The sequence below is a fragment of the Aquarana catesbeiana genome, linkage group LG01 (genome assembly GCF_042186555.1).
Source record: "Aquarana catesbeiana isolate 2022-GZ linkage group LG01, ASM4218655v1, whole genome shotgun sequence".
Taxonomy (NCBI): Eukaryota; Metazoa; Chordata; class Amphibia; order Anura; family Ranidae; genus Aquarana; species Aquarana catesbeiana.
In genome coordinates, this window is record NC_133324.1 from 214,357,122 (window position 1) to 214,383,064 (window position 25,943).

The window sequence follows — 25,943 nt, forward strand, 5'->3', positions numbered from 1 at the left end:
CTCACTGACAGTCCCATTGACTTGAATGGGATGGCTGGTGATGCAGCAGTGACACAAGGTGAGGGATGTGGTGGCAGCAGGTGAGTGGATGCCGCTAGTGTCGTTTTGTCACCAGTAAGCCTCAAATACCTGGTGACTGCCAGCAGCCTAGGCTTCTTGAATTGTTGATAGTTGGAACAGGTTACTTCCAGTTCTCTGCAAAAGTGTACCAGACAACGTAGCTATGCGTTACATTGTACACTGTTGGTCAGCCTGTGATTACACAGGCAACCATACCCCCTGGGCCCCTAGTTGTAGATTGACAGCACCACCTGAATAGAGAATTGTTGTCTTTACAGCATTAAGCACAGCAACTGACTCTATATTCATCCTGCGAAGCTCAGATGGTAACCCAGCAGCCATGTGACCTCCAAGTTTAAATTAAGCTTATTTTTAGCCAATTGCAACACTTTTTTTTTTTTTTTTTGTATCATACTGCAGTTAAGTAGCAGAGTTTGTGGGTGGGTTAGGTGCTAAGACTTTACAAAGCCCTAAGGCTCGGTTCACACGGGCAACACGATTTCAGCGCGACTTTGTACGGCGACTTCAGCGCGACTTTAAGCAAATTACAACGCGACTTGAAGTCGCCTCCAGAACAGGCGACTTTGGCTGTGGCCACTCACAGGATAATCAGCTCTCTGGGAGGGAGGGGTTTGCCTGGGCAAACTAAATTTTTTTTCCCTGAAAAGTCGCTTGACTGTAGAGAGAGATCCGACTTGGAGGCGACTTCTATTGATTTCTATGGTACAGGTCGCCTACCAAGTTGGATCCAAGTAGTACAGGGAGTACGCTCTGAAGTCGGAGCGACTTCAGTAGTGTCTATTAAGACGCTCCCATTCACTGTAATGTGAATCTCTTTCTGGGGCGACTTGAGGGCTTACAAGTCGGATCCCAAGTCGTCCTAGTGTGAACCGAGCCTTAGGCCTGTACACACCATTTTTTAATTTTTTTTTTTTTTTAATTGGGTCTTGGCGTTGCATATACAGTAGTATGTCTGGTATACAATTAAAAAATTGACCTCCCAACTGGAAACTGTTCTTCCCTTCAAATGTACAGGACAGTTTAGTGTGTTGGCTTCTTGCTTACTCAGCTGGTTATGTCAGTTTAGGAGTCTAGGGTGGGATTGGGTGACTTAACTTACTGCACCTTGGTCAGTATTTGCTGTGGCAGCTGCTGCTGGAACGTCGCCCAGTTTGTAATGTGATCTTTCACAGCTGAACTTCATTTTCCTTGCAGTGTAAAATGCTGTGCTTGAATGCATCCTCCAGCTAATTTGCTTTCAGGTTTGCTTTCTTATATAATTACTATCAACAAATGGGTGCTTTAAATTGGGTTTTCAGAGTGCTTGTAAATGACCAAAATCACTATTTAACTTGCAGTATGCCCAGTCTTGCAGGTGTAACTATTTAGGCTGAATGGATTTTGGCTCTAATTCACAGCATACTGAGTTTGAATTTCTGCCTAATCAGATATTTCAGTTAGATGTGGTTTGGTCATGTGTGGGTGAGAGGCAGAGAGCTGGTGACTAACAGTCGCCATCTCTCTGCTCATGGAGCTCTGCGACCTGAGTGATCAGCAGTGTATGATCGCTCAGTTCTTAGTGTTAAAGCCGGCGGGGGACCAATGATAAATCCACCTAGGTAAGTATTTCTAAAATGAATAAAATACATTTTAAGTGCCCATCAATTCAGCCTTATCAGTGTCCATCTGCAGCCTTGCCCATCATTGCAGAATTAGTGTCCATCTGCAGCCTTGCCCATCATTGCAGAATGATTAGTGTCCATCCGCAGCTGTGCCCTGAAATGAAGCCTTATTATTTTTTAAATGTTGCTGCCGAGATGGACAGAGCCAGATGTACTGTGTACTCGGCTCCTCTCGTAGTCCCGCCCCTTGGCCCAGCTTCTATGATTGACACAACACCGGTCCAATAGCGGGACTGGGAGTGACTGCGAGCCGAGCACACAGTGCACTTGGCTCTGTCTATTTTGGCCGCACTCAGTCCCTCCTTCCCCTCCGAGGCAGCAGTTCGGTGTATAACACGCACCCACGATTTTCCCCTGATTTTAAAAGGGGGGGGTGTTATACGCCAATAAATACGGTACATTTCTTGCTTCGCATTTATTTCACTTGACATTTGTGTCACCTGACACGTGTATGTGTGTGTGTGTGTGTGTATATATATATATATATATATATATATATATATATATATATATATATATATATATATATATATATATATATATATATATATATATATATATATATATATATATATATATATATACACACACTCACTGGCCACTTTATTAGGTACACCTTGCTATTACCAGTTGGACCCCCTTTTGCCTTCAGAACTGCCTTGGCATAGATTCAACAAGGTGTTGGCAACATTCCTCTGATTTTGGTCCATATTGACTTGATTGCTGCACATTCATGATGCGAAGCTCCCATTCCACCACATCCCAAAGGTGCTGTATTGGGTTGAGTTCTGGTGACTGTGGAGTACAGTGACCTCACTGTCATATTCAAGAAACCAGTGGTGAGATGATTTGAACTTTGTGACATGGTCATAAAGGGATGGACCTGGTCAGCAACAATACTCGGGTAGGCAATGACATTTAAACAATGCTCAATTGGTATGAAGGAGCCCAAAGTGTGCAAAGAAAATATCCCCCATACATTACACCAGCCTGAACCATTGATACAAGACAGGATGGATCCATGCTTTCATGTTTACACCAAATTCTGACCCTACCATCTGAATGTAGCAGCTGAAATGGAGACTCATCAGACCAGACAACATTTAATTTTTTTTCCAATCTTCTATTGTCCAATTTTTGAGTCTGTGTGAATTGTAGCCTTTGTTTTCTGTTCTTAGCTGAAAGGAGTGGCACCCGGTGTGGTTGTCTGCTGCTGTAGCCCATTTACTTCAAGGTTCAATGTGTTGTGCATTCAGAGATGGTATGTGGCATACCTTGGTTGTAACGAGTGGTTGAGTTACTGTTGCCTTTTCTATCATTTCGAACCAGTTTGCCCATTCTCTGACCTCAAGGCATTCTTGTCCACACAATCACCACTTGCTGGATTTTATTTTTCTATTTAACATTCTCTGTAAACCCTTGAGATGGTTGCACATGAAAATCCCAGTAGATCAGCAGTTTTTGAAATGGAGAGCTGTAAGGCAGGCTGTGTAGTGCTGGCTCCTGGGCTTTTGAAGTTGACTTCTAGTTCTGGGTGATTTGTCCAGACCTGTCTAAAATGGACAATTCTCCGGCTCTCCCTATTGAATTTGTCACCCTGCCCCGCCGGCTGTCAGAATGCTGAACTGTGGACTGCATCTTGACTTTTTGACTGACAGTATTTCACCCATCTACTTTTTTGGTTTTTCAATGAAAGGCTGTCAGGGGGGAGACAGCTGACGGAGCCACCTACTGAGCAAAATTCAGTTTATGGCCGGCTTAGTGGTGGTAAAGGCAGGGTTTTGTTTAACTTTTTTTTTTTTTTTTTTTTTTTTTTTTAATTTTTTTTCTTAATGCGTTCTTTACATTATGATCAAAAGCCTTTTGTGTGCAGCAGCCTAATACTTACCTGAGCCTATCTCTCTACAGTGATGCTACCGCTGCTGTCAATCAAAGTTAGTTGGCCAATCAGGAGCGAGGGTGGGGCCAAACCACGGCTCCATGTCTGAATGGACACGGATTTATGGCTTGGGTTCCCCCACAGCAAGCTGCTTGCTGTTGTGGCACTCAACAGGAGGGAGGGGCCAGGAGCTACAGCCAGGGACCCAAGAAGGGGAGGATCTGGGCTTCCCTGTGCAAAATCGCTGCACAGGGCAGGTAAGTATAACATGTATGTTCTTTTAATTGAACAAAAGGCTTTATCACTTTAAGTGAACGTGTTTTCCCATACAGTGCAAATGCACAGGTTCCCCTTATTCCCCCACCCCAGCAGCACTTGGGCCCCATTCACACCTGAGCGTTTTGTAACTTGAAGCCTGAAGCTACAAAATGCTTGAGGGGAGAAAATTCGTTATTCTCTATGGAGATGGTTCACATCTCCACTCCATGTCGCCTGAAGCTCAAACAAGTTCTAGACCCTTTTTTTGTTGCTCAAATCGGGCAGATTTGGGCGTTTTTGGAGCAGGAAGCGGATGACAAAATCTAAAAACATAGCAACAAATGATGAAACAGATGATCGTTTTTCCTATTGGCTAATAAAAAGCCAAAGCTCAAATACCGGAAAATTCTGCATGGAAACGTGCAGTAAAACGCTATGCTCAGGTGTGAATGGGGCCTTGAATGATTTTGTAAAATTTTTTTTTTTTTCCCAACAAAGTGCTTTCTTTTGGTGGTATTTGATCAGGAGAGTGGGGAAAAAAACGCAGATCAGAGCCCCAGAAGAATAAGAAGGTAAAGAAAACTAGACACGAAAATGGGCTGAGTGATGGGCTTTTGTTCTATTTTCATTTGGTGACCCGGCCACCAAGTCTGTCTGTCAGCACAAGCTCTTCAGCAAAATGTATAAGCCCTCATTCACACGAGGCGGACTCCGCTTCCACGGAGTCCGCCTCGGTCCGCCGGCTCAGCGGGAGATCTCTGCGACTGGCCGGAGTCGTGTCACGGGCCCTATAGAAAGGGCAGGATCGTGCCCTTTCTAAAGTGCGCATGCGCCAATGTCGGCACAAGCGTATATGGTAAATATCTCCCTAAACCATGCAGGTTTAGGAGACATTTCCAGTACCTACAGGTAAGCCTTATGGCCTTGCCTGTAGGGATAAGTGGTCTAAGGGTTTACAACCATTTTAATCCAGGCTGTTAACTGACAGCCAGGCTCCTGATTGGGGAAACCAGTCTGTCAACTCTGACTCAAGTCTGGCTTCATTGATAAATGAAGACTTGTGGATACACACTGCCACCTTCAGGCCACAGTTTTAATCTCTGGTGCCAAATGGTTATTAGAACTGTCAGCTACAGTTACATTTTAAACAATTAAAGAATAGTTGGCCTATAATTAAAACAGTGTAAGGTAATATAAATATGTATTCTATATCATGTGCCAAATCAAAGCCTTATATTCAAAATAAATGATGTTGCTTAGGTATGCAAATTTAGTAATTTACTACTTTAGCCCACATGCAGTTTCTGCTAAATTTGGCCTAGGCATCAATGACTTCTGGTCATGAAGGGATGAAAAGGGACCTCCTTACTGTGGATGTTGCACCCAAAAAGCAAGGAGTTTAAAACTAGTAAATGGTATAGCCCGTGGTCTCCCTGCAGTTGATCTTTTAACTATTGGACTTGTGCCTTCATACATAGCACTGTGGGTGGGTAGCCATCTTGTCAGAGGTGCAGGGCTTTGCTTTCTTATCAAAGCTGCTGTCAATGGCTGGTGCGGAAGCAAGTAAAAAGGCTGTTTGATCCTGTCTTCTGTGATCCTCCCCTACTTCCTTAGTCCCCCTATTCATCTGCTGATGGTACAGATCCCTAGGAGGCAGTCTGCACATGCTCAGTATGGTGCATATTGGTAGGGTGCATCTGATCGGCACCATCCAGACAGAGGATCAAGGGTCATGCAGCCTCATGGGACAGTCGGAGGACAATGAAATCTCCTACGAGCTTTATCCATTGCCCAGCCAGACACTGATAGAAGACTTCTATAGCTGCTGAGAAAAGGTATTTAGCAGTTTATTTATTAAAATTGCATTTCCATGTACTGTGGGAGACCAGTTATAGTGAATGTTTGGTCCTGGGTTTAGTAACCCTTTAATAAGCAAACTGGGTTTTGGAGGCAGTAGTCCCTTAGCTGATGTAGAAGACAACCTTCTCACTTTACTGCTGACCAAAACCCTATGATTTATTTTTTTTTTTTTTCTTCCCCCTGTGATCGGTTCTGTTTCCTGAGACATTGGGCATCTCTTGCAACCCCCATAAACAGTCAGTGTTGATGGGGAAATCCCTGCTGACAGAACACCATTAGTGCCGATGGCTATAGCCACTGGCAGTAATTGCATGCACAATATCCTGGAGGCTGGTTGTACTAGAAGCGGATCAATGGATTGACTTCCGTACAGCCAGCCCACCCATAGATGGATCAAATCTTGGCTGGCCCCTGCTAAACTGGAGGCAATGCCATCTATTGCTTCTACTCCACTCCTGTAACATCCAGAGTATGTCAGATGGCTGGCATTTCAGGAGTTTGGGGGGTGTGAAGCATAGAAAAGCTTGTATGTAATGTACTTCGGACCCCCTGCATGTGCTGAGTTTGCATACTTCTGGCCCCTCCACTGTTAGGCACTGCTGCACACTTATGCTTTCTAGAGCCCTGCAGTATGTTATTCACTCTAGACCCCTTAACTGTAAGCATTTCTGACCCCTGCATGAGGCCCTGTGTGTATGTTTCATACTCTTGACCCCTGCGTTCTGTATGCTAGGTTTTGACATACTCCTGACTACTTTAACCACTTGCTTACTGGGCACTTCAACCCCCCTCCTGCCCAGACCAATTTTGAGCTTTCAGCACTGTCGCACTTTGAATGACAATTGTGCGGTCATACAACACTGTACCCAAATGAAATTTTTATCATTTTTTTCCCACAAATAGAGCTTTCTTTTGGTGGTATTTGATCACATCTGGGATTTTTATTTTTTGCTAAACAAACAAAAAAACATGGACATTTTTGAAAAAAAAAAAATCATGTTTAATAGTTTGTTATAAAATTTTGCGAACAGGTAATTTTTCTCCTTCATTGATATGCGCTGATGAGGCAGCACTGGTGGGCACTGATAGGCGGCACTGATGGGGACAGATAAGGCGGCACTGATGGGGACAGATAAGGCGGCACTGATGGGGACAGATAAGGCGGCACTGATGGGGACAGATAAGGCGGCACTGATGGGGACAGATAAGGCGGCACTGATGGGGACAGATAAGGCGGCACTGATGGGGACAGATAAGGCGGCACTGATGGGGACAGATAAGGCGGCACTGATGGGGACAGATAAGGCGGCACTGATGGGGACAGATAAGGCGGCACTGATGGGGACAGATAAGGCGGCACTGATGGGGACAGATAAGGCGGCACTGATGGGGACAGATAAGGCGGCACTGATGGGTGGCACGGATGGGTACCACGGATGGGGGGGCACTGGTAGGTGACGCTGATGGGCACTGGTAGGTGACGCTGATGGGCACTGGTAGGTGACGCTGATGGGCACTGGTAGGTGACGCTGATGGGTGGCACTGATTGTTGGCACTGTGGGCGCTGATGGGTGGCGCTGATTGTTGGCACTGTGGGCACTGATGGGTGGCGCTGATTGTTGGCACTGTGGGCACTGATGGGTGACGCTGGTGGGCACTGGTAGGCAGCACTGCTGCCTATTGCCTTGTGTTAGAAGATCGCCGTGATCGGGACTAATGTCCCGATCACGGCCGCCGGTGATCGGGTTTTTTAGGAGGAAAAATAGCCGATTACCGGCTCTGTTTACATCACATGATCAGCTGTCATTGGCTGACAGCTGATCATGTGGTAAGGGGTCGGGACCAACCCCTTACTCTGATCTGTGATCAGGCGAGTCTCATAGACTCGCTGATCACCGGGCGCGCAGGCCGCTCATGCACGGGACGACGTCAATAGACGTCGTCCCGGCAATTTAGATCCGCGCTGTTGCCGTCATTTGGCAATGGCCCGGATCTGAAGCTGTTAAAGTTTTAACCCCAAAAAAATGCAGATTCTGGTCCCTTAAAGCAGATTACACAGCGCTTGTGTAATTACACGCTAGTGGCCGAATAAAGGGTTAAAAGCACTGCTGCCAGGGTGCTTTGGCGGCGCTGCCCATTGATTTTAAATTGGCAGGGGCGCCTCAAAGCTGCTTGCAGTACTTTTGACGTCCTGCCAGTGCAGCGCCCCAGAGTGAAAGCCCTGGGGCTTTCACACTGGGATTGCAGATGAGGCTTTTTTCGGGTGCTATTTTTAGTGCTAAATCGTCTCCAGTGTGAAAGGGGTCTAAAAGAGGGGTTGGCATAGCCTTGTATAAATGAGTTCACAAACCCTTTAACTCTTAAAGCAGAAGTCCAGTCAAAAATGAGAACTTTTCTATTAATTATATGTAGAATATCTTTAACATTTTATTTTCTGTTTAGCTGATTGCCAAGCTTAGAATGTCTAATCAAAGCCAGATAATCAGTTTCTTCCTATTCTTCAGGGACAACCTTGCTTCCTTATTTCTGAATTCTGCATTGGGGGGGCCTCTCACTTCCTGAAAACATTGTCCTTCTTCTCTTCCACACGCCCCCATCCCCCCCTCTCATTAAGACAACTTTACACTCTGGATCAAAGTATTGCAGGCACCGTTTCTGATTTATCAAAGTCGCATAGATGGGAACGGGTGCCCCCTCTGTGTCTAGCTCCCTTATGTGCACAGCTATACTGTATATGTGCACTGCACCTCCCCCGTTAGGATGGAGCTTTTTATTTTTTTTCTCATGAATTAGGATGTACAATGAGAGAACACTGGGCAGGAACCTATGATCAGCTCCTCACATCCTGTATACACCCACTGGCTACACAAGAACACTGTCCCTCCCAGGAAGTGATGTCACTAGCTTTCAGGAACTACACTCACGGGCTGATTTTACTCTGAGGGAAGTAGAATTGAAGTCATGTGACCGCACTGGATATTGCAAAATAAACGTAGAAACTTTTTTTTTTTTTTTCCCCAAATTGGCTCACATTAATGATTTCAGGGGAGAAATTTCTTAAGTGTTACTGTGGACTTCCACTTTATAAGTACATTATATACTACAGAGAAGCATATGTAATGGAAGGGTTAATTCTTAAAGCTACATACACACTAGTGTTTTTGCTTTTCTCCTCTCAACGCCAGGGTTCCTGGCAGGGAAGATGCATACAAAATTGCACTTAAAGTGCATGTGCAAACCACTTCAGCCCTGGAAGGATTTACCCACTTCCTGGCCAGGCCATTTTTTGCAATACAGGACTGCGTCTTTAACAATTGCATGGTCGTGCAACGTTGTACCCAAACTCCTCCCCCCCCTAAAATATAGCGCTTTTTTAATTTATTTATTTTTTTTGTTTGTTCGTGACGGCAACATTGTGGCGGACAGATCGGACACTTCGACAGGGATGAGTGGACTGACCAGAAGTAGACTGACAGTCACCAAATCTCTGCTCAGAGCGGCAGGTAGAACTGAGTGATCAGCAGTGTTTGATCGCTCAGTTCTCCCCATTTGAGACAGTGGGGGACAGATGCAACACTGTATCCACTTGGGTAAATATACTTTTAAACCATGCCCACTTTCCACTGGCTAGAACCACTTTTAACTGTTGCATGCAGTTTTCTGCCCCTTTACAAACTCTCCTTGTCAAATTAAAAAATTGATGGTATGAAGCAAAGCACTGCAGGCTATGGAGCAATGCACGCATGGTGTGTCTCTTTAGCAGCTGACAAGCCTGATGAGGGGATGCAGACCAGGCTCCATATTCTACACCTTTTGTTAGCAGATTGCACTGACATTAAAGTCTTCTCTGGTCAAAGCAACTGAGTAAAGTGGTGCCAAAAAAAAGTGTCAAAATCCTTGACAGTTTTGGGTTCTTACTAGGAGATCAGAGGACATTTGCGGTCATGAGCCCAGGTAAGAAAGGAGGCAGGGTGAATGCAGAGCTTGTTTTTACACACAGGCTGTAGCAGCTTTGGGTTTGTGTAAAATGCCGCTGCTAGCTGAGGGTTAATGGTAGTTTTGGCAACACATTTACGTTATTTTACAATCTAACCATGGTTTAAGACTTTGTATTGGTGGGCAATCTAGTGCGTTTTCACTTTAGTAATTGTAAAGTGACGGCACAGTGCTTGAGTGCGGTGACTGGTCTGTCCTGGGCACAATGGCTGGAAGCAAAGCCACTGGAGCTTTGCTGACCGGTTTCCTATTCTGCTACAAGGATCATTTTGTGTAAAATGATTCAGTGCCCTTATTTACCCCCCCCCCCCATAAGCTTGATCTGAGTTGTGCAACCAGCTGCTTCAGAGACTAGACCCGAGGGTAAGGGGTTCTGTAGTCAAGAGAATGCAAAGCACAAGAAATGATCTTTTCCATTGTTTGGGTTTATAGGCCAGGTGGGAGCTTCCCTGTTCTCAGTGGATGTACCCGTACATCGCTCAGAACAGGTGCCTCCGCGTGGCCCAATTCTGTGATGTCCTTTGGACACAGCACAACACAGATCAGGACATGGGTGCTGTGATTGGCCCTCCCGATCACATGATGGCTGTGTCCAATCATAGCCATCAAACAGTGTAAACAGATGCGTCTGTTGGTTCTCCCTGCTGAGCTCAGTGACAGCAGTTGCAGCCATCCCCACACAGTACACCAAGCACTCCTGTCCCATTTCAACAATGTGTCCCACCAATACATACATTTTTTAAAACGTGTAGATTCTAGCACCTGACCTCTTGTGTAAGGCCCAACACTGCTGCTGGTTAATGGAAGTTCAGAGGCAGATGGACACTTTTTTTTTTTTTTTTTTCCCCAGCTACCCCTGGACTCATCCAACGGTAGCTTATGTGTACATGTACACAGGCTCGTTTACTGCTGTTTTTAGGCAGTTGCATTTTAGAGGCTTTTCTTTAAAGGCAAATAAGTTCAGATTTTTTTGTATTAAAAAAAAAAAAAAAAAAAACTTTAAAATTATAAAGATGAAAGACCATTTTAATATACCCCTAACGAGCCTTTGATCCAATTCAATACACCACTAGCATTACTGTAAGCTGAAGTAAAATGGGGAATTTGACCCAGATGACCCCACCACTTAACTCCCTCCCTACTTGATCAAACATAGTTGCATGAAATTTTAATCTGGCTGTTTTTAACATTTTGCCCTTGTGTTAAAGTGGAGTTCCACCCGTTTGTGTGTGTGTGTGTGTGGTTTTTTAAATTATTTTTTTAAGTCTGCAGCTACAAAAAGCAACTATCCCACGGTCCAGGGATGCGGCCGCCCGGAGCCTTGCTCCTCTCCTCAGTGCCTCCATTGATACTGTGGGCACCCGGCCGTGACAGCTTATGGTTTTATGGCCAGGCGCACATGCGCGAGTCGCGCTTTGCTCTGCTATTGGCCAGCCAATCTTCTGGGACCTGTGTTGTGTCCCAGAAGGTCGTTGGCAAGGAGGGGCCGCCTAGGGCCAGGGGGAGTCGCCTAGGCGGCCGAGAACAGTAAGTCCCATTAAAGAGGGTACCCCCCCCCCCCCCAAAAAAAAGACATGCCAAATGTGGCATGTCGGGGTGAGGAGTGCTTAAAGCGGAAGTTCCACTTTTTGGTGGAACTCCGCTTTAAGTTTTCCAGCCTCAGCAACGTAAGGAGCATTTCCTCGCATGCTCATTATGGGATCCATAGTCAAAGCACCAACATTAAGAGGGGTATATACTAGAGGTCGACCGATATATCGGCCGATATTTGGCGTTTTTTACTTAATCGGCATCGGCCGATTGTGCTGATAAAAAAGGCCGATTGTAACTTCAGCCCTGACTTGCAAATGACTTCTGTAATAGAAGTTAATGCAAGTTTCCTGAGGTTATCTGTGGAGAGGATTCTCTCCTCCTCTGGGCAGCCTGCCAAGTCTGATAAGAAGATACATTGTATCTTTCAGGTTCTTTTTATCAATAGACTGAACTCTGTGTGTGTGTGTAGAAGCTCTCAGTTTAACCATTTAAAGACTAAATCTTTTCTGACACTTGTTGCTTACAAGTAAAAATCCTGTATTTTCTGCTAGAAAATCACTTAGAACCCCCAAACATTATATATATTTTTTTAGCAGAGACCCTAGGGAATAAAATGGTGGTTGTTGCAATATTTTATGTCACACGGTATTTGCGCAGCGGTCTTTCAAACGCAATTTAAAAAAAAAATACAATAATGAATTAAAAAAAAAAACCTAAGCAGTAAAGTTAGCCCATTTTTTTTCGCCCAAAAGTTTTGATTACCTGTTTTTGTGTATTTAATATTTAAGATAGGGTTTTCTAAATTATACATACAAGTGAACTGATTGGAGGTTTGTTATGTTTAAATGAAAAAAAATTCTGTATTACTTAAGGCTGCTTTCACACTGGAGCGGGCATGCGTTGATGGTAAAACGCTGCTAGTTTTAGCGGCGCTTTACCGTCATTTTAGAGGCGCTATTCGGCTGCTAGCGGGGCGCTTATAACCCAGCTAGCGGCCGAGGAAGGGGTTAAATGCGCCCCTGAAGCGCCGCTGTCAAAACGCTTTTCAGGCGCTTCGGCAGAGGTGCGCATTCATTTCAATGGGCAGGAGTGGTGGAGGAGCGGTATACACCGCTCCAAAGATGCCGTTTGCAGGACTTTTTTTTACATCCTGCCAGTGCATCGCCTCAGTGTGAAAGCACTCGGGATATCACACTGAGACTGCAGGGGAGCCGTTTTACAGGCGCTATTTTTAGCCCAAAAGCGCCTGAAAAACGCCCCAGTGTGAAAGGGGTCTAACTGTTAGATTTTATGAGATGAAGGGAAAAAAGAAAAAAAAAAAATCGGCCAAATATATCGGCCCAAAAAAATCGGCATCACATATCGGCCACCGCGATTTCTAAATATCGGCATCGGCCAGAGAAAAACCCATATCGGTCGACCTCTAGTATATACGATACACTGCTCTCTCAGCTGCTGCTACTCACTCTGGTCTCACAGAATGGCTGAAATAGTTAATACTGTTTGTGCTTTGGGAGGGTCTACTGATATCTTAAATGCTAATGTAAACAAGCATCTCCCCGTTCTGCCTAGTGACACTGATCACAGCTCCCTGTGATCGGGAGCTATGATTAGTGATGTCACACACAGCCCCTCCCCCTCAGTTAGAATCACTCCCCAGGACACACTTAACCGTTCCCTAGCCACCTAGTGGTTAACCCCTTCACTGCCAGTGTCATTTTTACAGTAATCAGTGCACCTTTAATAGCACTGATCGCTGTAAAAATGACAATGGTCCCAAAAATGTGTCAAAATTGTCCGCCATAATGTCAGTCACGATAAAAATTGCAGATCACCGCCATTACTAGTAAAAAATAAATAAATAAAGCCATAAAACTATCCCCTGTTTTGTAGACGCTATAACTTGCGCAAACCAATCAAACTCTTATTGCGTGTTTTTGTTAAAAAAAAAAAAAAAGTAGAATACGTATCAGCCTAAACTAAGGGAAAAAAGTGTATGTATTATATAATTTTGTGGATATTTTATTATAGTAAAAAATATTGTTTTTTTTTCAAAATTGTCGCTTTTTTTGTTTATAGTGCAAAAAATAAAAACCGCAGAGGTGAACAAATACCACCAAAAGAAAGCTCTCTTTGTAGGGAAAAAAGACCTCAATTTTGTTTGGTAACCACGTCGCACGGCCGCACAATTGTCAGTTAAAGCGACGCAGTGCCGAATCCCAAAAAGTGCTCTGGTATTTTGCCAGTCAAATGGTCCGGGGCTTAAGTGGTTAATATGACATTTTTGTGAAAAAATGTATTTCTTTTTCCAAACAATTGTGGGAAAAATACCACTACTTCAAAAAACTCACCATGCCTCTTAATACCATGGACTGTCTACTTTTCAAACCTTTTCAAAAAGGGATATTTGCACTGCCCTGGCATGTTAGGGTCTCAGGAAATGAGATGGGTCATCAGTACATCAGGATTGATCAATTTTCAATGAATGGCACCGTAGCTTGTAGACCCTAACTTTCTCACAGACTAATATACACTGATTTGGGTTATTTTTACTAAAAATGTAGCAGTATAATTTTTTTTTGTTTTGTGATTAAATAATAAAACAAAAGCTCCTTTCTTCTTTTTTTTTTTTTTTTTTGTTAGAATACAAAAGTCATATGGGTAGTTGGGTACAGTGTTGCATGACTGAATTATTATTACTCAGTGTGAGTGCCAAATTGGCCTGAGCAGGAAGGGGGTGAAAATGCCCAGTATTGAGGCGGCTAATGATATGGTTTCTCAACCAGGGTTCCTCCAGAGGTTGCTAGGGTTTCCTTGAGCAACAAGTAACTTCTGTCTCCCAGAAAGCGCTTACTGACACCAGAGGGGATATATATGGGGGGGGGGGGACACTTTATATCTGTAAGGGGGTAATTCTTCCCACTGACCATCACACTAATGTATCATGATTCGTAGATATAGTAATTTTTAGTAGGGGGTTCCTGAGACTGGAAAACTATTTTAAGGGTTGCTCTGCATTGTAAAGTTTGAGAGGCTGCTTTAGTAGATCACTAAAACAAAATGTACTGTATAGAAAGGTTTGGGCATGTTCAGTATAGTAACACCCTCTGCTGGCTTTAAGAGACATTTGAAAGCCCAACTTGGTGTTTTGCTGCTGCTTCCTTTTTTTTTTTTTTTATTATTACTCGTCTAGTTCTAAAAATATATATACCGTATATACTTGAGTACAAGTCGAGTTGTTCAGCCCATTTTTTGGGCTGAAAAAAGCCACTTCGACTTATACTCGAGTCATTTAACAAAAATGCAAGTATCGGAGGAGAAAAGGGGGCGGGGTCGTGCCGCTGTGTTCGCTGACGCCGTCACTAGTTTGCTGGGACCGTGGGTTTCCCCAGCAACCAGTGACGCTGCGTGCGTGCACCCGCCCCCTTCTCCTCACCGCAGGTCTCGAAGACGAGCTGGCAAGCAGGGGCATGACGTCACGTGCGCGCCCCGCCCCCCTGCTACTCGCGGTTCCCGGCTTAGGCTTTCTACATCTTTCTACATCAATCCGCCCCTCCTGCATTCAAGATACCGGTATGTGGGAACTAGTGATCACTAATGGCATATTTTGTTTAAGGTCACGCTGATGAACAGATTTTATTTTAAGGGGAACGCTGGTGGGTATATTTTTAATGTGCACACTGATGGGCATATTTTCTTAAGGGGCATACTGATGTACACATTTTGTTGTGCCCATCAGAGTGCCCTTTAACATAAAATGTGCCCATCAGCATGCACATTAAAAATATGCCCATCAGAGTGCCCCTTAACATAAAAGGTGCCCATCAGCGTGACCCTTATTTTATGTTAAGGGGCAAGCTGATGGGCATATTTTATGAGCAACACTGATGGGCACATTTTGTATTAAGGGGCACTTTGATTACCGGTAGCTGCTGCATTTCTCACCCTCGTCCTATACTCAGGTCAATAAGTTTTTCCCAGTTTTTTGTGGTAAATTAGGGGCCACGACTTATACTCGAGTATATACGGTAATTCATGTTTAACCACTTGCCTACCAGGCCAATTCTGACATTTCTCTCCTACATGTAAAAAATATTATATATATATATATATATATATATATATATATATATATATATATATATATATATATATATATATATATATATATATATATATATATATATATATATATATATATATATATATATATATATATATATATATATAATTTAGAGCTGCACAATTAATCGTTAAAAAATCGTGATCTCGATTCACCTCCCCTGACGATCTCTCCTGCTGAGTTTGACGATTCTTTCATATAAACAAGTGGAGAGATTATCTGCTCACTCAGCTGTCAAAAGAAAACATCCAGGCATTCTGCCAAGTTTAGAACTTGAAACATTGTATCTAACTTCCTTCTTAGATCAAAGGGATAGAACTTCTCTGTGTAAACAAATAACCTGGGCAATCTGCCAAGCTTTAAACAACCTGTAAATGCAGGAAGTTTAACCACTTAAAGTCTAAATCTTTTTCTGACACTTCTTTCTTAAGTTAAAATCAATATTTTTTGCTAAAAAAAAATTACTTGGAACCCCCAAACATTAGAGATAAAATATATATATATATATATATATAATGGAATAAAATGGCAATTGCTGCAATATTTTATGTCGCGCTGTATTTGCCCAGCAGTCTTTCAAATGCAATTTTTTGGGAAAAAATACACTTCAATAAATAAAAAGAAACAGTAAAGTTAGCGCAATTTTTTTTGTTTTAATGTGAAAGATGATGTTACGCCGCGAGAATCGTGAGAGAATCGTGATCTATCCTCTAAGCAAAAAAATCGTGATTCTCATTTTAGCCAGAATCGTGCAGCTCTAATATATATATATATATATATATATATATATATATATATATATATATATATATATATATATATATATATATATATATATATATATATATATATATATATATATATATATATATATATATATATATATATATTATATATTATATATATTTTTTTTTTTTTTTTTTTTTCTGCAAAGACCCTAGAAAATACAATGGCAGTCATTTGCAACTTTTTTTATCTCGGGTGGTATTTGTGCAGCAATTTTTCGAATGCGCGTTTTTTGAAAAAGTGTTGTGCTTTAAAAAAAAAAAACAAAACAGTAAAGTTAGCCCAATGTTTTTGCATAATTGAAAGATGAAGTTACGCTGAGTAAATACCTAACCTGTCATGCTTCAAAATTGCACACGCTCGTAGAATGGCGCCAAACTTCACTATTTAAAAATCCCCATAGGCGACGCTTGAAAATTTTTTTTACTGGTTTCATGTTTTGACTTAGAGGAGGTCTAGGGCCAAAATGATTGCTCTCGCTCTAACATTCGCGGCGATACCTCACGTGTGGTTTGAAAACCGCTTTCATATGTGGGCGGGACTTGCGTATGCGTTCACTTCTGCGTGCGAGCTCACTGGGACACTTTTATTTCTATTACAGGGAATGTAAACATCCCTTGTAATAGGAATATGGCATGACAGGTGCTCTTTACAGTGAGATATGGGGTCAATAAGACCCCACATCTCACCTCTAGGCTGGGAAGCCTGAAATAATAATAATAAAAAAAATCACTGCTTCCCAGCCGAAGCGGCGCAGTTTTTTTTTTTAATACAGTGGCCGGGCGTGACGTCATAACATTGCGCCCGGCCTCCAAATGATCGTAGAGACTCCGGCGACCATCTGGTCCACCCGAAATCTCTATTCTGAACATCCGTGGCCGGCGGATCCTGTGTCCGACTCAGTCGGTAGGAGCACCGGAGGGGGGGGGGGGGAGAGACACGTCCCCTCTCACCTCCCGTAAGAACGGTCAAGCGGCGGAACAGCCGCTGTGATCATTCCTATGGTGCACAGATTCGCCATCTTTAAAAAAAGATATCTGAATGATGCCTGCAGCTACAGGCATCATTCAGATATCCCTACTCAAAGCCGAGTATGTCATTTGATGTACGGCGGGTGAGAAGCTGTTAAAGTGTTACTAAACCCAGGACCCTGCCTTCCTATATCTGGTTGTACATGGAAATGCAACCATTTTTAGTAAATATAAACGGCTAGATACCTTTTCTAATCAGCAGTGTATAGCAGTCTTGTGACTTTAATCAATCCTGGTAAAACCTGCAGTTTTCATACTGCACTGAGAGCTGTCTTATTAGAATCCAGGACCCTTGACCCTCCTTTTTTTTTTTTTTTTTTTTTTTTTTTTTTTTACACAATGCAGAGGATTAACACTTTGGGTTCCAAAGGGAGTATAAAAAACATGCTTTACTGCATATACAGACGTGTTTTACTGTTGTGGGTATAGTAACACTTTTTGTTGGTTTTATAGTAAAGATCTAGATAGTGTGATTTTGTACTTGATTAAGCAAATTGATGTACATAGCTTCCCAAATTGTTACCTAAATTAAATTTTTTTTTTTTTTTTTTTTTTCAGTTTCTCCAAGAAAGAAGCAGACTATAATGCCCTTCAAGCAAAGTTCCGTGACCATGAGGCCCTCCTTCACACTACTGATGCTGCCCTTGTATCAGCACAAAGTGAGAAGAAGGCTCTGGAACTAGAAGTGGAAGGTCTTAGAGCAGAGATCGAACAGGTAAGCACTGTTGCTGGTGTAGATGCTCTACCTAATTGCTTTTTTCAGTGCACCTTAACAGGTGAGCGAAGACTGAGTTTTTAATCATTCAAATTGTTTTCTTCCCAGTTTGAATCTGCTCTGGCAAACTTAAAGGCGCAACTAGGAGAAGAGGCACTGCAGAAAGTGGATTTTGAAAACCGTTGCCAATCTCTGATGGAGGAGCTTGAGTTCCGTAAAAACATTTATGAGGAGGTGAGTACTGTCGCTTGCAATATCGTGTGCAATAGTAGTCCACACCCCCATTTCACCAGGACATCAAATGTACTTTAAACTGGTTGTAAACACTGTACAATCATTTTTACCTACAGGTAAGCCTATAATAAGGCTTGCCTGTAGGTACCTTAAATTTCTCCTAAACTTGCACAGTGAAGAAATGGCTCGTGCTATTTTGTCAGCTGCTGTGCCATTACCGGCGGCTCCCGTGACCTCATCACGGCTCCGGCCAATCAGAGCCGGAGCCCGCGAACCCGGAAATCACCCTGGGACGACATGTCGCCCGTCAGCGGTGTGCCGGGACCGCTGCAACAGCATCTTTCTAAGGTATTTCATAATGCGCTAGTATGCGATGCATATTAGCTCATTCTTTGTCTTGAAGTGTGTTTTTTGTGTTGGTTTTTTTTTTTTTTCTCTTAATAATCTGGGTTTACAACCACTTCCAGACCGCCCGCCGTCATTATACGTCGGCTGTTTGAAGAGGGATATCGTTATGGCAGCAGCTAGCTGCAATAACCCGGTATCCTCTTCAGCGGGCGGTCCACTTTCAGATAACAGATGTCTCTGCGGCGGATTTGCCGCGAGATCGCTTTTATCGGCGGCGGGAGAGGGACCCCCTTCCTGCCAGTGCCATGAGCCGCCGACGGAGGACCTTCTCCCTGGACGGGACGGCTGGCATCACATCTATGTGACTCTGAAGTCAAGGGAGTGCTTTTTTAAAGAATGGGGAGTAAAAGCTAGCAGCAGACCCTATTCCCCTGAGCAGCTTTTCATATCGCTGAGCTCTCTGCTGTATAATGCAGAACTGTTTAATCTGCAGACTCTGTAGCTTGCATTTTATGAACGAACTGTAAAACGCAGACTGCAGTGTATAGCGAAGAGCATCTGCTTTCCAATATAAAATCGTGCTCTAACGCCAGTCAAACTGTAGTTTGAATGAGGGGTGTGTGTGGGGGGCTTGTGTTTGTCTTCGTTTCCCCATCCCCCAATATATTGGATAAAGAGCCTTATTTATTGCTGACGAATGAGCCTATAAATGTATCTGGTGCTGCATTTAACTACTTTTAGTGTTGTGGTGTGTGTTTTTTTTTTTTTTTTTTTTTTTTTTTTTTACCTTCTGTTGGCCTATCTTCACAGGAAATCAAGGAGACACGAAAACGGCATGAGACACGCTTGGTTGAAGTGGATTCTGGTCGGGTTGTTGACTATGAGCACAGACTTGCTCAAGCTCTTGCTGAAATGAGGGCACAACATGAAGAACAAGTCAAAATTTATAAAGAGGAGCTTGAGCATACCTATCAAGCTAAGGTAGGACTTTTCACACTTCAAGATTTAGGTTCTTGTTAACACTGATTTAGCTTGCTTTGCAAAGAACCTGGTTTTAATGGCTCTCACACGCATTACAGAAGACATTCAATATCAAGAAAATCGACTTAACTGGTAGCTATGAGTTGTACTTTGAGCATTGACAATTTTAATTATCTTTTTCTCTAAAATTTACTCAAATTGAAAAAATCTCATGCTTTCGTATTAAGTTTTACCATACTGTTTATGTTGACACAATTTTTACTTCATATTTTTCTTCCTGTTTAACAACTTATTACTTCTCTACCAGTCCATCTGCTGCATATGACGGCAGTAATCGTATTTCCTTAGGAAATACTCTTTTCCTGTTTGGTAGTATCGGTGCGTAGATGTCCGTATTTGGTGTACTTCCTCATTGCATGCGTTTTCTCTTTCAGCTGGAGAATGCTAGACTGTCTTCTGAGATGAATAGCTCTGCAGTCAACAGCACACGTGAGGAGCTCATGGAGAGTCGTCTACGTATTGATACACTCACAAGCCAGCTGGCAGACTTGCAGAAAGAGGTATGTGGTAGGGTGACGCGCTGTATACTACTAAAACAATAACTTGTTTAAGTTTTTAGCTTGTGTGGGATTTTTTTTTTTTTTAACTGAACTAGATATGCATGTTTAGAAATGTTGTTTAAGATTGCTTATATTTGCAGTCTAGAGCATGGTATGATCGTATGCAAGAGCTGGAAGAGCTGCTGGCTAAAGAGAGGGATTCTTGTCGTCGGATGCTGGCAGAGAGAGAGCGAGAGATGGCTGAAATAAGAGATCAAATGCAGCGCCAACTTTTGGAGTATGAACAACTGCTAGATGTGAAGTTGGCATTGGATATGGAGATCAGTGCCTATAGGAAGCTGCTGGAGGGTGAAGAGGAAAGGTGAGCCACTTGCTCCTCAAATTAAGCCTCATCAATCACAAGCGGTCATTGCATCTGACTGAGCTTTCAAGGATTTGACCATTTGTTTTTGCTTTTTTGCTGTAATCTTGCTTTTTTTTTTTTTTTTTTTTTTTTTTTTCTTCTTCTCTCTCCGGTAAACAGACTACAACTTTCTCCAAGTCCATCCTCCCGCGTGACTGTTTCCCGTGCATCTTCGAGCCGTGCGGTGCGAACTACTAGAGGAAAGCGGAAGAGGGTTGATGTGGAGGAATCTGAAGCCAGCAGCAGCGTCAGCATTGCGCACACTGCCTCAGCAACTGGGAATGTGTCCATTGAAGAGTTGGATGTGGATGGAAAATTTATCAAGCTCAAAAATAACGCAGATGAAGTATGTCGCTTACTTTTTTTTTTTTTTTTTTAAATATCTCTATATAATATACACATTTATAAATCTATGTATTCCTTTTGTAGGATCAACCATTGGGAGGCTGGGAAATTACTAGAATAATTAGAGACACCTCTGTGAATTACAAGTTTACCTCAAGATATGTGCTTAAAGCAGGCCAAACTGTTACAGTAAGTTTCTAGCCTTGTGGCTAACTGTCAGGTATTTAAAACATGTCAAGCTATTAACAAGCACGTTTAAGCTGAGTGGAGAGCTTGCATTTTTATTAGTACACATATCCTTTTGTACAGAGTACAGCCATGATAAAAGCATGCAGAACCATGGGTTTTGATACTAAAGGGTAAGGGGGGGGGGTTTCTGGTCTGTGCAGTGACTGCACAGAGCAGCCCTGATCCTTCTCTGGTCCGCTGCTGGCACCCCCTCATTGCAAGCCACTTCTTTTGGGACCACCTCACCTGAGTCTGGCTTGATCTTGAGCTGCATTCTGTGTCCATTGACAGTGTGGCTTGGCCCCGCCCCCCACTCCTCCTCGCTGGCTGTAATTGACAATGAAGGGAGAGAGCAGCGATGCTGCTCAGTGTCAGATCTAGGTTGGGCTCACCTGCTGTCACTTTTTTGAAGTGCTCTACCCACACCATGTTTCCAGTGAATTAAAGTACTGTCAGCTTGTAGTTCTAAATAAACTGAGGGCGCTCTCGTTCGTTCACAAGTACTCTGGCTTTGAAACAGCCTGTAATGAAGGTATGGCCAGAAAACTGTAGGACTCGCCTCAGGAAGCCTGGCATTTCACCACTGATCACGGGTGCAATGCTTTCCCGGTTCCTGCAGTGTATATGTATGTTATGCATTATTGGGGGACGGGACCTGACTTCTAGAGGCACTTTAAAATTGGTAAGAGTTGATGGAGTTACACCCCCCCCCCCCCCCCCCCCCCCTCCCTGATTTAGCGACTAAAGAGCTCCTTGCTAGAAGTCTGGTATATTATAGCAGTAAGCAATGGGGTGATGGCTTTCCACATTGCGGGTATTTTGTGTGAGTCTTTACTGTCCTGGCGTTCCAGGTTCTCCAATGTTTGGGAGAAAATTGGTTGTATAATTTTATGGTTCTTGTAAGCCTGGGGGAGCTCCTTGTACAGTATTTTGGGCCCAATTATGTGGCTCTGGTCTCGCATGTTTTATCCTCCTTGCTAGGGAGGAGCAGCACAATGTTTTGGGGTGTAGTTCTAATAGACCCCCACTCAAAATATCACCAGTACTTAAAGTGATACTAAAGTCTTTATTTTTAAACAAAAAATGTTATACTTTCCTGCTCTGTGTAAAGGTTTTGCAAAGAGCAGCCCTGTTCCTCCTCTTGGGTCCCTTGCCGGCGCTCCTGCCGAGTGCCTCCACAGCAAACAGCTTGCGATGGGAGCACCCGAGCCACTGCTCTGTGTGTCTAGTCAGACACAGGGACGTGACTTGGCCCTGCCCCCCTCATTGGCTCACTGACTTTAAAAGTAGTGGGCGCTAATGGCGCATGCTGCTGTCTTAGCCAATGAGGGAGAGTCCCTAGACAACCGAGGCTCTCCTGCAACATTGGTGACTCGAGATGGGGCTCAGGTAAGGGGGCTGCTGCACACTGTGTGTGGGTTTTTTTTTTTTTTTGCCACTTTAAAACTGAAAAAAATGGTATTGAATGAGGTGAACATGTTGGTGCATGGGTAGTTAAAGAAAGTTCACCTTTACAGAAAAATCTGTAAGGTGAACTTGCACAGGTGCCCCCCTCCTGACGAGAAACTTTTTGGACATTCAGCTCAGGGCATTTCTAAGCCCCGGACTCCTGGCGCTGATATACCAGATATTGCCACGGTCCAGGTCAGGGGGCCTGTGTAAATTCACCTTACTGATTTTTCTGTAAAGGTGAACTTGCCCTTTTTAAGTATTCCCGTATGTCTGATTTGAAAAGCTCTTTAGAAAAAAATGGCATTAGTTTGAATTTTTGCACTCATGACAATGGGAAGGTACAGTGACAATCCTGATCGGTAAGCCTCTTTGACTATTGTAAGCCGATGCATGTTTGTTAGCATTCATTAAATTAACATTTTATTAACCCTTTTTAATAGATTTGGGCTGCTAATGCTGGTGTTCCTGCAAGTCCCCCAACTGACCTCATCTGGAAGAACCAGAACTCTTGGGGCACTGGTGAAGATGTGAAGGTGGTGTTGAAAAATTCTCAGGGAGAGGTATGTGTCATGGTCGGAATGCCTGTTAACTATATTATATCAAGACTGTTGAAGAGTTTGCTAAAAATACATTCTAGAATAGCCACAATATCTACTATATTTGTTTCCTTAGGAAGCCGCTCGGCGATCCACTGTCTTTACAACCACTGTACCTGAAGAAGAGGTAGATGAAGAGGAGCCAGAAGAAGCACAGGAAATAATTTTTGAGGAGACAAGGCAGCGTCGGCAGGTAGGTGCAACTGCATTAGTTGCTTGGCGTATGTAAAGTGGGGAAAATAATTATTTGATCCCCCTGCAGTTTTTAGCAAGTTTGCACACTTCAAAAGAAATTAAGGGTCTATAGTGGTTTAACACCAACTTTTTTACTTGGCTGTATGACATAAGAGTAGTGTGTAAAAAAAATTTATGTATATTTACCCCTTCCCGACTAAGGCTAAAACAAATCTTAATCCCTAAGCACAATTTTGCGACTTTGGCTAGTTGGTAAAACCGTACATATCACAACTTTGTCCATCCAGGTGGATTATAATGGATATCTTTTTGTGTGTTTTTTCCTCTGCAAGGAAAGATACAATGTATCTCTCCTCTATTCAGAGGGAAAACATGGGGGCAGGCTTCAGTGACTGATCACTGTGGTATAAAATGAAAAATACGTAAGTGCAGCGCTATTAGTCTATCATGTGAAATAATATCCAGTAATATCAAATGAATCAATCAATGTGTTCAATTAAAGTTCATATGCTGAAACTTTTCTGCGTTTGACTTATTGTGACTTCTCAATTCATATATCATGCACCACTGTGCAAATCGTGTCTTCAGCAGATAATGTGCACATTTTCACCAACCGTTATACCTGCTCACCTCATACATGAGTCACTCAAAACAATTTAATTCCTTTCTTTCAGCTATGGTCTCCTTTCTCTTCCACATCCGACCAGCTACTCTGTATCCACTTTCCAATTCAGGGGGATCGCAAGAAAGATCTTTTATCCTGCCCCACTGCTTTTCTCCTTCCTCCACACCAGCGTTATTACTCGGTATTCCTAATAGGATATGGCACACTGGCTGCGTGACCTCACAGGCTCGGCTCTTCTCTACATGCATATCACCCCCTGATTGGGCCTTTTCAATAGTTCTAATTGTAGAGGGGAAGAGCCAAGCTTGTGAGGTCACGCAGCCACAGTGCCATATCCTATCGGGAATACCGAGTAATAATGCTGGTGTGGAGGAAGGAGAAAAGCAGTGGGGCAGTATATATGATCTTTCTTGCGATTTTCCCCTGGGAGGCTACTGATTGGAAAGTGGATACAGAGTAGCTGGTTGGATGTGGAAGAGATGAGACCATAGCTGAAAAGAATTTTTTGAGTCTTTCTGACTCAAGTATGAGGTGAGCAGGTATAATGGCTGGTAAAAGTGTGCACATTATCTGCTGAAGACACGATTTGCACAGTGGTGGATGATGTATGAATTGAGGTCACAAAATGCAGAAAAGTTTCGGCATATGAACTTTAATTGAACACATGTCAAATTTTATATTCAAATTGATATCGCTGGATATTTCACATGATTTAATAGCGCTGCACTTTATAAAATGAAAAATATGTTGTAGGTGAGGTGAATTCGCTGAAGTGTACAGCAGCTCTGGAGTACTAATTCGTATAGTTTATAACCAATAACACTTTTTATGTAGGTGGCTCTAATTGTCTTTTTTATACATGATCACTATGGTAGCCAAGCAGGCTATCACAGTAATCAGGTGATCTGGAAACTTATGTTCCAGGTCCCGATCGTTCGAACGGGGCCTGGGTCTCTCGGTGAGACCCCAGTCTTTATGCTGGAGCATGCGGTGCGCACAAAGGGAGATGTACAAATATGCGGCCCCATGGGGAAAAAACCCCAGTCTAGTGGGGCTGCATATTTGTGTGGTTGGCGTCAAGGGGTTAAACACTCTATGAAAGCTATAACAAGGGTAGCAATTTCCAACAACTTTACTCAACCCTTTTTGAAGTGCCTTTTTCTAGAAAACTACTTAACTTTTTTTTCTGTTGCTGTGTGTGTGTGTGTGTGTGTGTGTGTGTGTGTGTGTGTGTCTTTTTTTTTTTTTTTTTTTTTTTTTTTTTTTTTATATATCTCCATTTTGACAGCTAATGATCATAACTGCAATATTGAGGCAATCTGTGTTTATAGCAGTGACAGATGTTTGCTGTGTTTTCTAGTCATAACTGAAATTTTTCTTCTTTTCCCAGGCTTCACAAAACCGAGGCTGTGCTGTAATGTAAAACAAGTTTTTTTTTTTTTTTTTTTTTTTGGTCCGATTCCAGTCCACAGATCTGAGCCTTTTTTGGGAGCATCATCTTCTGGCAGTGTACACATTTTAAAAAGTAGAAATTGCTCAGGCTGATGGCCTTATTTTTGTATTTTAAACTCCATTGGGCACACAATGTCCTGTTCAATTATTTGGCTAAAATGTGAAGCGACTAGTTTGTACACTGTAAGGTCCTGAGTCGTTCAGGGAAAATGGATTAACTGTGAAGGCCACACATTTTCATCCGACAGTCCTAAGCAATTACTTAAAAGGTGCTGTACATTTGGAGGCAAGTGTTTGTGCTTCCACTTTTTTGTACTGAATCTTTATTTTCTATTATGAAATTGAGATTTTAAACCATTTTATCCTTTTGGCTTTCTTGCAAGGCGTTATTTGTATCATGCAAAAATCGAGCTGTTTTAATAAAAACTTTTTTTAGTTTAGTGTGGTGGGTGGGTAATGTAACTATTTTTAAATATGAAACCATTACTTACACTTTTTTTTTAAATAAAAAAAAAAAAATCTACTGTTGTATTTGAGAGATGGATAGTTCTATCTATTTTCCCTCCCTCTCCACAAACCTTTCAAGTGTTAACATGTATGA

General features: G+C 42.7%; 1 protein-coding gene across 1 annotated transcript in view; it reads left to right on the plus strand.

Annotated features, from left to right (window-relative positions):
• Nucleotides 1–25,882, plus strand: part of LMNB1 (lamin B1) — a 35,348-nt gene extending 9,466 nt beyond the window's left edge. Inside the window, exons 2-11 of the mRNA XM_073624861.1 lie at nucleotides 17,767–17,923; nucleotides 18,032–18,157; nucleotides 19,316–19,486; nucleotides 19,921–20,046; nucleotides 20,187–20,407; nucleotides 20,570–20,795; nucleotides 20,879–20,983; nucleotides 22,915–23,034; nucleotides 23,147–23,263; nucleotides 25,281–25,882. Coding sequence (XP_073480962.1) covers nucleotides 17,767–17,923; nucleotides 18,032–18,157; nucleotides 19,316–19,486; nucleotides 19,921–20,046; nucleotides 20,187–20,407; nucleotides 20,570–20,795; nucleotides 20,879–20,983; nucleotides 22,915–23,034; nucleotides 23,147–23,263; nucleotides 25,281–25,313 — 1,402 coding nt within the window. The 3' untranslated portion in view covers nucleotides 25,314–25,882. The remainder of the gene's footprint in view (nucleotides 1–17,766; nucleotides 17,924–18,031; nucleotides 18,158–19,315; nucleotides 19,487–19,920; nucleotides 20,047–20,186; nucleotides 20,408–20,569; nucleotides 20,796–20,878; nucleotides 20,984–22,914; nucleotides 23,035–23,146; nucleotides 23,264–25,280) is intronic.
• Nucleotides 25,883–25,943: the final 61 nt, after the last annotated feature.